The sequence below is a fragment of the Sphaerodactylus townsendi genome, linkage group LG04 (genome assembly GCF_021028975.2).
Source record: "Sphaerodactylus townsendi isolate TG3544 linkage group LG04, MPM_Stown_v2.3, whole genome shotgun sequence".
Taxonomy (NCBI): domain Eukaryota; kingdom Metazoa; phylum Chordata; class Lepidosauria; order Squamata; family Sphaerodactylidae; genus Sphaerodactylus; species Sphaerodactylus townsendi.
Window position 1 is genome coordinate 101,285,987 of NC_059428.1, and position 13,183 is coordinate 101,299,169.

At 39.2% G+C, this 13,183-nt stretch overlaps 1 protein-coding gene across 7 annotated transcripts in view; it reads right to left on the reverse strand.

Moving 5' to 3' along the window:
* The window catches only part of SEPTIN10 (septin 10), a 46,907-nt gene that overhangs the window by 17,666 nt on the left and 16,058 nt on the right, over window positions 1–13,183 (reverse strand). For 5 of the 7 annotated variants that reach the window (XR_007244375.1, XM_048495284.1, XM_048495285.1 and 2 more), the window contains exons 3-6: window positions 11,597–11,708; window positions 9,322–9,517; window positions 6,097–6,283; window positions 1,420–1,581 (exon numbers count right to left, since the gene is read on the reverse strand). Coding sequence is in view for 6 of the 7 variants with exons in the window: in XM_048495284.1 (XP_048351241.1) it covers window positions 1,420–1,581; window positions 6,097–6,283; window positions 9,322–9,517; window positions 11,597–11,708 (657 nt within the window). In the remaining variant the exon portion in view is untranslated. The remainder of the gene's footprint in view (window positions 1–1,419; window positions 1,582–6,096; window positions 6,284–9,321; window positions 9,518–11,596; window positions 11,709–13,183) is intronic. The other 2 variants (XM_048495287.1, XM_048495286.1) reach the window with 1 other exon arrangement.

Sequence of the window (13,183 nt, forward strand, 5' to 3'; positions counted from 1 at the left end):
GACAATGGTGGCATATCCCATATATCCAAGACTGTATCAGCCAAACCACTCACTACTGAGTGGAATGTATATCCTAATGTCCTACAAATACCTTTTAGAAGAGATCTTTGGTAACTGTCTCCCTCATCAAGGAAGCTACAGTCCCATGAGTTGGATCTTTCCCCATGCTTTGTGAGTATCCAGTACAACTTTTTTCAGACATTACTATAGAGTTCTGGGGTCCTTAACCCTGCCCTCTTGCTTAAGGCGTTTCCTGTAAGAATGATCCCATCACAACAAATGTCCCTCCAACCCAGACTTCAGAGCAGGAGGGAAGTTTGTAAGCATTCATTTCCTTTTCCTTTCTCTGGCTTCTGCCCTGAGCACTCCTGTTCGCCCTGGCCTCCTCCCAACCTATTTTAAGTTGTCTGTACTCTCTGCTCATCCATGTCTTCACACAAGATTGCTAGTTCTCACAAGACAGCTCACCAACCCTGACTGCAGCTAGGTCACATCTATCTTCCCTGCTCCCTGATCACCCAGCTGCTGTGGTGGTGCTCAAAAAGTAAGTGCGGCAAGGTTGGTGGTGATTTCTCCCCTTCTCACAGCAGCTGACAGTCAGGAGCCAGGAAATGACTAGCACAGGTGTAGCAAGGGGGAAAAGTGCCTGGTGTACTGGTGCATCCTCCACCACCGGAACGCCCTCATCACACACCCCACAGGGGCATGCGCCTGGTGTGTCGTGCACCCCTCCCCCCCTGGAGCTATGTGTCTGATGACTAGATCTTTGTTCCTGTGTTTGTAATCATTGATATTCTTACCAATTAGAACTTCAAAGCCCTTCACACATCTGTCTTGTGTGAATACCATTACTGGAAGACAAAAAATTGGCAAAAACATTTCCCGAGACGTATGAAAACATGACTTAATCTTCATATGAACACCGGGACAGATCTGAGCACCCTATATTAAACTGCTGACTTTTGAAGGGTTTTTATAATTGTTTTAATTGTGTCCACATGTGTTTATAATGTTACATTTATTCTGTAAGTCTTCCTGAGTTCCATGAGGGAGAAAGGCAGCTAATAGAAGTTTTAAATAAAGACTGTTAATTAAAAGAAGGCTGAAGATATTTGAATCATTTCTTAATCTTTCTTGAAACCAAATTAAATTTCCAAAAGTCTCATTTAAAATCTCCTCATCTCACCTCAGAGTTTTATCTGCCAGTGACCAAACCTTTACAAGCAGCCCATCTTACTACCTGATAGTAATCTGGTTTTAGAAAGGCTAATTTTTAAAAGGACAAACACAACAGCTGTAACAAATGCTAGCCTTTAAACACTTTAGAAGAACCACAAATAATCAGCACAACAATGGTAAAACAGTGAAAGTTCACATGGATTCTGAAAACATTATTTGCAGGCTCAGTCAAGTACTTACATTCATAGTAGCATTGATCTTAGCAATGCCCTCGTCATCCGTAGGAAACTGATATATCTGGACTCCATTACTGACCAGTTCACTCATGATTTTGATCTTAAACTTCTGAAGTTCGGTTTTAGAAATTGCATCAGCTTTGGCTATAACTGGAATAATATTCACCTATTATAGACAAAAGACATTTACAGTATTGTACTTTTTCTGGACACTTTAGGCTCAATAGTTCTCACTGCTAAAGTGTGTATTTTAATTGTTTTATATGTGTTTTAACTCTTTTTAAAGTTCTTTTAAAGAAGTATATTTGGGAAGGGTATTTATTCTAATGGTTTGATAGCTTTTTACAGTAACTTTACTATGTATATAACTTTACCATGTATGTTTTAAATTGTTAGCTGCCTTTTTGGCCCTTGCAAAGAGATACAGAATTTGTAAATAAATAACAAATAAAGAGGCGAGCTGCTTTTTAAACAGCAGATTAGCTATTAAGTAGAGAAAAGAGCGGAAGAAAACCAACAGTGCATATGGTTCCTATTCAGGTGTATGGCTAATTTAACTTCTGGTCTATATTTTCCATATTAATATGAAGATTTTAATATAGTTTTAAAAGCAGAACAAACAAGGACACCTTTAAAATAAACCAGTGCTAATTCTACTGAAACTGCACTACAATTAACAAATTAAACATGCCATGTTTCTGCAAGAACCTGTTGTTTTGCCTTCTTGATTTACAATACAAACACATTACAATACAGCAACTCTGAAGAACTGACAATATTTCAGAGCTTCTAAAGAAGTTTCTAGAATACCTCTAAACATTCATACAGTTTCTTCTATTTCTGCCATTCAGTTCAACATGCAGAAAAGACTACCTCCACTGTTTTTCGTAATATAATGTACATTTTGTACTCTGTCCACGCTTGCAGTTGTTTCCCCATAAGCAGCTACAAGGTCAAACATAAAACCTAAATCTTCCATATCTATTTTTATACTGGGTTTTTAGCTACCTTGGAGGCCCCTTTATGACAACATATCATTTTACTATAAGAATTTCTCTAGTTATGCCGCGTGAGAGATTCAAGTTAAGCAGGTTGGTTAACATAGTGTGAATGACAGGAGGTGAAGATGACACTGGAAGGGGCCAAGCCACACTTTCCTTCCAGTCATCACCTTGGCCTGTTTTCCACTTAACTAAGCATTCTATTGCCATCTGGACTAATAAAACATGTTCCTATGTGATTTTTTTAACAGTAGCAAAAGCATGAAAAACTATCAACATTTATGATTTTTTTTCAAATGAGTTACTGGTTTCAAATCCACAAACTTTATTAAAATAATTTGTTGGGTTTTTTAGAGCAGATTTGTCTGAAGCTGAAAGGCAGCCTATCACAAAAGGAAGATATCGTTGTTCGGTCTCCCGTATTACTTATTCTATTGATTTAAGTAAACACTAATTTCTCCACAAAAGTATTAGATTGCTCCCAGTGATTAAATATTGATTAAAATGGCCATATAAGGTTTCAGGGGTATTTGTAGTGTGGCTTATCTACAGCAGGAAATTCAGCTGTGCATCTCAATGTATATCAAAACATAACTTCACAAAACATATTTATTTAATGTGCTAGTAGTTACCTATTAGATCTCATTAGAACACGACAATCAAATGAGATGGATAATGTTGAACAATGCATTCCTTTATAAACTATAGTGGCTCTGTTTGCAGTCAGCTTCTGACTAGTTCAATATCATATAATTCTCGGTGAGACTATAAACCAGAGACTAGGCTATACCACCCGGCTTGCAGATAGGGCTTGCACCATTATGCTCTTCTCCATTGAACAATAACAAATATTTTCATGCAAAAACCAAAACGTTGTGGGGAAGGGTTCTAGCCAAGCATTTTAACTGACATCCAAATGTTTCAAGTACTGGGAATTTGGGGAGAGTCAGCATCATGTAAGCAATTATAACCTTGAATGTGAGGCACTATGATTTATTATTTTAAAACAGGTTACTCTGTCCTTAAAATTGCATTTTCACTCCCTCTTGAGGACTTGTTTCAGTTAACGATATTGGATCTTAAAAGTATGATAAACAGTTACTTTAATTAGCAAGGAACATCCTGTACTATGAAATGACAGCAGAAAAAAACTGCTGAAGTAAATGTTAAAGCTCTGCCCGAAACAGCTGCAATGTCTAGTAGGATCCATACCAAACCAAATCAAAAACAACAAAGCTGGAAGTAGACACAGGTCATCAGAAAGACTTGTGAAAGTTCCAGCTATATATGTACTTTACTGTCTTATTCTATTTACAAATAGTGGCAATCACTGACCATGCATGGCCATAAGCAGGGCAATCTCATAGTTAGCAATGGCATATAAGCACCTATGTCAGTGATGGCAAACCTTTTCGAGACCGAGTGCCCAATTTGCAACCCAAAACCCACTTATTTATTGCAAAGTGCCAACACGGCAATTCAACCTGAATACTGAGGTTTTCGTTTAGAAAAAACGGTTGGCTCCGAGGCGTGCATTACTCGGGAGTAAGCTTGGTGGTAGTCCGTGGCTTTGCTTTGAAGCAACCATGCAACTCTTCCAACGGGTGAATCACAACCCTAGGAGGATTTTCTCAGAAGCAAGCCCCATTGCCAACAACCAAGCTTACTCTCAGGTAAAGAATCACACTTTAATACTTCGCATGAAAATCAGTGGGGTTTAACAGTGCTTAACAGGGTTACCTACACTGCTTCCCCAAAATTAGGTCTTAGGTTTAATGCTAATAATTGCGCCCAGTGGCCCAGGCCAGCCTAGATATGTGTGTGTGTGTGGGGGGGCTCTGTTTGCATGTGCCCACAGAGAGGGCTCTGAGTGCCACCTCTGGCACCCGTGCCATAGGTTCGCCACCACTGACCTATGTGCTAACAGAATTCTACCTGCCGTAGCCTGTTAAAAAAAAGAGTTCAACACACACACTAGGTCTTGTGGGCAGTCATAATCTCAGATGTAGAACAGATAATAGGGCAACCCATGACAGGGCTTCATTTAGAACACACAAGACAGCAGGTCACACACTCTGTTGAATGAAATTACCTTAAATTAATCCTTTTTTCATTAGGTTACACCAGGGATGTCCAACTCTGGCACTTCAGATGTTCATGGACTACAATTCCCATCAGCCCCTGCCAATTGGCCATGCCACCAGGGGCTGGTGGGAATTGTAGTCCGTGAATATCTGAAGCGCCAGAGTTGGACACCCCTGGGCTACACCGATGCAGCCTTCCACCGCACAGGGAGGCTGTAAATCCTTAGAAAAGTAACCAAATGAGAAAAGGTCTCTTGTCTGACATGGAAACTGAGAAATTGCTCCAATACAAATCTTGGAAGGTTGATATTAATTTAAATTCCAACAGTCTTTAAACCTGCTTTAATATTATCTGATTTTAGAGGTCATATACTTAAAAGCAAACAGTAGACTTTGTGAACAGCTTTTGCTACTAAGCAAAAGATAAACTTCAACATGTGTCTTAGATCACAGATACGCAGCTTGCTGGTACCAGCTAGTTCCATTTCTTTTCTTACAGCCACTGCCTCACTGAATATACAGAGCAATTGTATTGAGCTGCAAAACGAACTTGACAGTATAAATGCTGAATGATTGCCATTGTCCTTCATTACAGTGCAGCTTTGCAGCATCTGGTATGGGGATAAGATCAGCCCACCAGCATGTCTAAAGGCAGTTTATATAGTCACTCACAGCTATTTTGATGATTTATACAATTTACATTTTTTACTTGACTCAGTGCACAATTCTAAGTATATATACTCAGAAGGAAGTCCCAATTACCTACTCTCTAGTAAGTGTGCTTAAGACTGCAGCCTGACATAGGATTTTCAGACCTACATGTCTGTAATGATGTATTAGTGTGATGTAGACAAGTCCTTAAAAGGCAGAGAATGTAGGATGTAAACATTCCTAGATTATAGGTGTTGTGATCGTTAGGATACCGAAGGGAAGACATCGTCTCTTCCTTCTAAGCCAGCCTTTCTCTATGCCAGATATTGCAGTGATTGTCTTTTTGTTTTTTCTAACTTTCAAAATTTTACTAAACAATTACAAAAATAATGAAACCACAAAAAGAAATACAACTTCCAACATTATACCAATGAAAAAAAATATGAAGCACTCCACTGCAGAATTACAAATAGACTCATATCTCAATTACCCATTAGAACCTAAAAACGATCCAGCTTTAACACAGCCATATTCTAACCAACCTTAACAATCCATAAAGAGCCTTATTACTCTTTCACATTTCTGCTATATTGAACTGAATCCAATTAAGGACTGAGCACCATCATTTATCAATACTGTCTACAGGTTCAGAGCTGCAGGTCTGATCAAGATCTGCAGTCTAAAGCCCCATCGTACTTGACTTCACCTCCATAATCTGTTCTATTTTTACTGAAATGTTATTTCAGTCTTTTCAATAACATGATACATCACAAAAGAATTATAAGTAGGATAGGATAGTACAATGGATAATACATTAAAATGTCATGCTGAATTTACTTGTGTAAAGCTACCATATTGAAAAAGATCCTAAATGAAATGTAACAGATAAATCTATTAACAGAGAAGTGTGACTACTTTTTGCTAAAGTTAATCTTAAAATCTTACCTTGCTATCAAGGTTTTTCATGGTTAATAAATCAAGAGTTTTAAGGGAGTGCCCTGTGGGAGAAATGCAGTAAAGGCACACATGGATGCGAGTGTCGTGGTAATTATTTAAGGAGCGTTTAATTTTCAGCTCTTCCTGGAGATAGGCTTCAAACTGTGCATCTATATAGTCCACTATTGGCTGATAGCTGGGAGGAGAAAAGATAGGTTAAAACAAATAAAGAGTTTCATTCACGTTAGGAAAAGAGCTGGTTTTTATACCCTGCTTTAAGGAATCTCAAAGCGACTCATAATTACCTTCCCCTCTCCACAAGGAACACCTTGTAAGGTAGGTGAAATTGAAATTAGAGTCAGCTACTCTTGTAAAATAACAGTTCATGATAAATCTTTTTTTTTAGGAATTATTATTACTTGATCAAAAAACTAAAATGTGTACCAATTAACCCAAATTTTATTGCAATAACTCCAAAGGGATTTGTACATAAGAGTTCTAATCATGCTTTACTTTCATTCATTCTAGTAACTGGGCATCATTAACTTTCATGGGATTGTGCTAATTGTTTGGAAGTAAATTACTTCCCAGAAAATGGCCAAGTTGCAAAGAGTCATTGTTCTGGCCCTGCAAGCAATTTTTTTCCTCAACAGCCCACTGTTGTATGGCCAATTCCTTTTGAAAATTAGGGACATTTCACAGATTGCGATAGGGCATGTGGGTCAGCTATTCAATGAAAACAATCAGAAATTTCACTGGGCACACACACACGTCTTCGAGCAAAGCCTGATGAGGCACTTTTTCAAGCACTGGGTGCTTTATGAAACAAAAAATTACTATTTTTATAATGAGTTTAAAGATAAAAGAAATAAGGCCAATCTTCACAATAAGAAACAAATGATGGAAAACCTATCATGGTTAGTTTACATGACAGGGTGGATAAAATCAGTGATTATTATTTTTTAAATCCAAGTTGAAAAAAATAATAAAATGCTTTTGGAGTAAAAAATTACCTAAAGGTAGTTTAAATAGTTTTTTGTTTACAATACATTATAGAACAAATGTTATTTGCCATGAAATAGGATTGGTTCTTAATTATGTAGCACGAGGTTACACATTCATGCAATGTTTACATTATTTTGTAAGTTAATTCCATTAATCTATTCACAATGTCACGTTCTGCCAGAGGTTTCTGTAAGATTATTTTGGGCAATTTTTCTGTCTAAAAGATACTATCACTCATGCTTGTGTTTGTAGTTCCCAAACTATTGATTTGTGTCTGCAGAAATAACATGGTTCTTCTTCACAGCAAATGTTATAAAATAATTATTTATTGTAATTATGTGTTCCTGCACTTCAGGGGGTTGGACTTGAACCCCCTTGGGGTTTCTTCCAACTCTATGATTCTATGGTTCTAATAAACAAACAGAACTGAGAAAAAGACCTTAATCCTATTGCTTTTTTGCAAATCTACATTCAGGAATCAACCCCTTACTTCTTAAGTGCTAAGTTTACAGAAATTCAATGAATAGAAGATTGTTTGAAGTGGAACTGATCTGCACAAGAAGCTAAAGGGGGGGGGGGAGAAGCAGTAAAAATGAAAGTAAAACCTTTCGAGCAGAATACTTCACAAGTCTTGGGATCTTTGTGTGTACAGGTGTATAGGTGACACTCCTGAAGATACCAGCCAAGTTTGGCAAAGTTTGGTTCAGGGGATCCAAAGTTATGGACCCCCAAAGGGGGTGCCCCATCCCCCATTGTTTCCAATGAGAGCTAATAGTAGATGGGGCTACATTTTGAGAGTCCATAACTTTGGACCCCTTGAACCAAACTTCACTGAACCTGGGTGGTATCATCAGGATAATCTCTTGCTGATACCAGCCAGGTTTGGTGACGTTCGGTTCAGGGAGTCCAAAGTTATGGATCCCCAACGTGGGTGCTCCCATTCCCCATTGTTTCCAATGGAAGCTAATAGTAGATGGGGCTACCCTTTTGAGAGTCCATAACTTTGGACCCCCTGAACCAAACTTCGCCAAACCTGGGTGGTATCATCAGGAGGGTCTCCTGAAGATACTCTGAAATGTTGGTACTGCTAACATAAACAGTTACTGTTGAGATCATATTGTTCTTGTTGACCCTCTTTTCCACTTACAGAGCTAGTTTACTGTTTTTGTTTGAAATAAATATTCAAAAACATTTAACCTACTGCTGCCTCAATGTAATTTTATTGGTATCTATTTTTATTTTTGAAATTTACCAGTAGCTGCTGCATTTCCCACCCTTGACTTATACGCGAGTCAATAAGTTTTCCCAGTTTTTTGTGGTAAAATTAGGTGCCTCGACTTATATGCGGGTCGACTTATACACGAGTATATACGGTATTCTAAAAGTGAAACTTTTCTCTGGTTGTAATTATTAAGATTGTACCAGTAAAAATTAGTCTTTATGAAGAAAACTCTGATTGAAATCTTGTCTTATTGAATTGTTCCAGTTGCGATTTAGATCATTTAGACCCTGTTTGTTTAAATGTCAATTAAGGGAACAAACAGATGAACATTAATTCAACATCATGTTCACTGTGGAAATGTTCTCACCGTAGCTGCAACGTTTCTAAAGTCTACTCTAACTGAGTTGTCTGGGTAGCCCTTATATCAGCCACAAATAAACGACCTCTCTTTTCCAAGCCGTGTAGGAAACAGTACCATCTGGCTGGTCTTAAATACCTCACAAAAGTGACAAATGCACTAAATCAGATTAACCAGGCAGATGCTTGAGAAGGAGAGGAAGGGGCCAAGCAACAGGATCATGCCAAAAGTCCCAAGTTCAATCCCTGGCAACTCTAGGTAAAAGGATCAGGTAGTAGGTCATATGAAAGACATCTAAGATCTTGGTGAGCCACTGACTGCTTGAGTAGACAATACTGACTTTGATGGACCCAGTCTGGCAGCTTCAAGTGAACTTTTGGAAAGAGGGAAATCCCCTCTAAAACAAAGTGGCCTGCCTGTCTGTTGCCCCTTCCTCCATTCTTCAACCACTTTGAAATCAGGTATATGTTTCTATATGGCAGCAAAGTTGAGAAAAAGCAGAGCTGCCGAACAAAAGAAACACATACTCCTGTTTATAAGCGTACCTGTAAAAGCTGAACATCAATATCCATATCAATATCCTGGAAGGTTTTGGTGGCATTTCACTGTGCAATTTCTGATGCAATTATCTGAGCAAGGAGAAACTAACCTGTCATCTCTGTTTATCTGGTCACCAAATCCAATTGTACTTATAATGGTCAACTTCAACCGAACGTTGCTTTCCTGAAGCTCGTACGCCTGAGCCTTAAGTCTTACATTTGGCTGAAAGTGTGTTGACGAGCGTTCTTCAAAACTGGTATTAAACAAGCTATCAATCAAGGTAGATTTTCCAAGTCCTGTCTCGCCTAAAATTACAGAAGTAAAAATGTCTATTTGCATGGTAAAATAATCATACAAACGATACTCCAACATGACTACATTTCTCCTATTAGAAAAGAATGCAACATTTGCTTTAAGGGTCAAGCTACAGCAGCACAATGTGAGGGGCTGATGATGGTATGAGAGTCGGGTCAGGGAAACATGACTCTCAAAGTTTGGCCCTCAGGAATGGATTGAATCAAAGAAACCCAGTTTCTTTTCGTGTTATTTTATCACAATGACTGACCATTATTCTCCATGTGGAAACCCATGAAATTTCAGAGAAAGACACTTCAATTAGTGCATCTTTCTCCCTTTGCATTTATTATCCATGGTTCCTCAGAACCCTGAACCCATCCACAGGTTTCATTTATCAATCTGCAGCTTCAGTTATCTCTCTCTCACACACACACATGCACAAAGACCTAAATTCTCCTACTTCAAGCACTGCCATTTCATTTCAGCCCTACTCTCCTCATGGGAAAAGATGTCAGGATTCAGTAATTCACAGCAAACTGGTCAACATCAACAATAAGTTACCAGCCCACCATGAAGCAATTCAGATCTAGAAAAAACAAACCATGCTGAAAAGATGCTACTATTTTCACACTGCTTGGACCAAGGAAAAATTTATCATGACAAAGTAGCTCCACTGGCTGTTCCCTGTACTCAGAAGACTAAATTTACTAAATAAATATGAGATGAACTTGATACTGTCATTCTAAGCAAGTTGGCTTTGGGCAATCTAAATTGATTGCCACACTTAGGCCCTTTCCGAACAGGATAACAACAGTAAAAAACCCGTTGTGGGCGGGAATTTCGCACAGATCCCACCCCTAAAGCGAGTCTGCCCCGTATTATTTTCCCCAAAGCGGGGTATTCAAGAATCATACTATCCGCAATTCTTTCTTAAAATTCCAGGTTGCAGCCACTTCCAAGTGAACGGCCAGGCAGAGAGGTGCTTTTTTCCGCTGCATGTTCCTTTAAAAAATGTTTTTAATTGCCCATCTGCATAGCCACGCAGGTGCAAAGGGTCATGACATCAGACAGCATGGCTGTGGGGGTTCACTCATGCCTGCCTGCATAACTACACATTGGTGGGAGGTAAATAAAAAATAATACGTGCCCCTGTGTGAAGTCGTGCGCCTCAGCCAATTCGCTGACTGACCGCGGGACAGCTAGCCATGCGAATGGCTTGGGGCTATGCCGGGTTCATTTATCCCAGCTGCAACCCGCGTTGTTGTGTGGAAAGAGCCTTAGAGCTACCTAGACAGCATATTCTCAAATACTGGGACAGTAACTGCTTCACATCAAACCCAACTTAATTTGCAACAGGGAATCCATGATCAGATTCCCAATGTGTTCTTTAGCTGCAGAGGTCTGGGGAAGAAGTTACAGTTTGGTGCTGTAGTATGCACAATACAGGTATTTACTCTTTTTTCCTACTGACCTTTCAAGCAGTCTGGGTATGTGGGAGGCCCTCACCTCTTTCATCCTGGCCCTAAGCCATATCAACCTCACCCTACCACACACCCACTGTTTTCTGCATTTAAATTACTTGTGAAGGAATTCAGGAAGATTCCCAACACCACATTTATTCTAGGCCAAAGAAAATGATTTTTTAAAAAAGGCTATGTGTGTATTTTTCTAACTTTACTTAGCCTTCACAAGCAAAAGTAGAAGCTTTGTACAAAAAGAAATGGAACAAGATTACCATTAATTAAATCAAACACGATAATCATAAGGTACTTCACATTGAAGTGCATGATAAACAGCTACACGTTTCAAATAGGGCTGGAAACCACACGAATAAATGAGAACTATGATAGATTATCCCTCATTTGCTGCTAATCATAATGGAACAGTAACTAATAAAACAGATAATCAAAAACTGATCATGCAGACAGTGTGAAATAATTGTGAATGAAATTGTCACTTGACTATCTTACAGACAATATCTAAGGTGATAAGCACTTTATCGTGTATCTGTGATACAAACTTTTATGACAAGACAGACATATCTATTCTATAACTCACATTTTTACAACCACAGAAAGGTTACTTACCAATACAGAGAATATTGAAGCAGAAGCCCTGATGGACTGATTTGTTAACCAATTGATCTGGTAAACTATCAAAACCAACATGACCAGACAAGGATAAGGATCGACAATTCTGCTGCAGGAAAGGAATACAAGAAAGTTGTTTAAGATTTAAAGCTGAATAAGATTTAAGACTGTCGCACACAAAAGAATCACTAGAGTCAGTGCCAAGTCTAGGCAAGAAAACGCCCAACGTTTTAACAGTTTGTATTTCGTTTAATGTTTTCCTCTAAACAAACTTCACTGTGGGCAGATAATCTACTAATGAAGAAAGCATCCACAATTACCGTACTCAGAATCATGAGATCAAAGCATTTAGGCTTCTTCCAACACAGCAGATATTTTCAACTTATTGACTTCTTGAACTAATTATTCAAGGCCAATTCATACCCTGGCCTCGGTATTTTAGAGGCTTACATGCAGGCTTGTCAGATTGAGATATACCACTGTCAGTTCCATCCAAAGGGTGTGGGGACCAAATGTGCCAATGGGAATGGTGCAAGCCACACCGGAGAATTTGCCCTTCTCAGCAGTGGGACACAACGCTGAAGATATCGCCTGCATCCCTGCACCTCTATCTCAGGAATTCTGGGTCCAGGGAGGAACTGATGACAATTGGCTCCCACCTGGTCATTGCCCAATTGTGCCAGTGGCTGGAACCTAGAACCTATGACACCTTTTTGATGGTATAAGTCCACTAGGCCCAATGGGGGCTTCCTGGTGGCAGGGAGGTTCTTTTGCATTTTCAGACTCCCTGGGAAGTGTTCTTGGAGACCTTTCAGTCATCAGGAAGTCTCCTTGGAAGCAGTGGGCCACGGCAGCCGCAGCACCACTGCCAGGCCCATTAGAAGGAGCTGTGTATCTTCTTGCCTTTTTATTCTAATCCTTCTTTGTGTCCCATTCCCTTTTTCCATCCTTAAGACCCCTTTTTATTTTTCTACCACTTCACAATTTATTTCTCTACCATTTACCTTTAGAATCTTTCCTTTTTTATAGTCCCTTTTCTCTCGCTCTAACCTTGTATGCTCTTTTCTGTCCCTTTGTCCCTCAGGCTTCCCTCTTTCACACACCACATTCTGCACTCAGATGTCACAAACAAATCATGAGCACAAGTCAGAAATTCTTGGGGTCATGACACACACGTGCTCTCCCACCTCCTCCCCTTATGCAGCATCACAGCAAGACTAAACTTCCTTGTTTACCAGGGCTTCAACATAATGGAACTTGCTATGATGTGTGGATTTGGGCACTTAAACTTCTATTTGCTTCTTTGCTAACAAGATGTGATTTTAAAACACGGTTCAATTCAGTTTGCAAGCAAGAAACAGTGAAACAATGAAACAGTGATTTGTTAACACTGTATGTACGCCCACTGTCCTTCTGCAATGAGAGCTCAAGTCAGGGGTTCTTTGGAGATTTCCCATCTAAACACTGAATAATCATACAACTGCTAAGCATCAGCAAGGTTCACCTGCTGGAAAATGTGCCTTCCAGCCATCAATGTGGATATCACAACAAATCACTGTTAGACTGAAGACTTCCTAAGCCAGG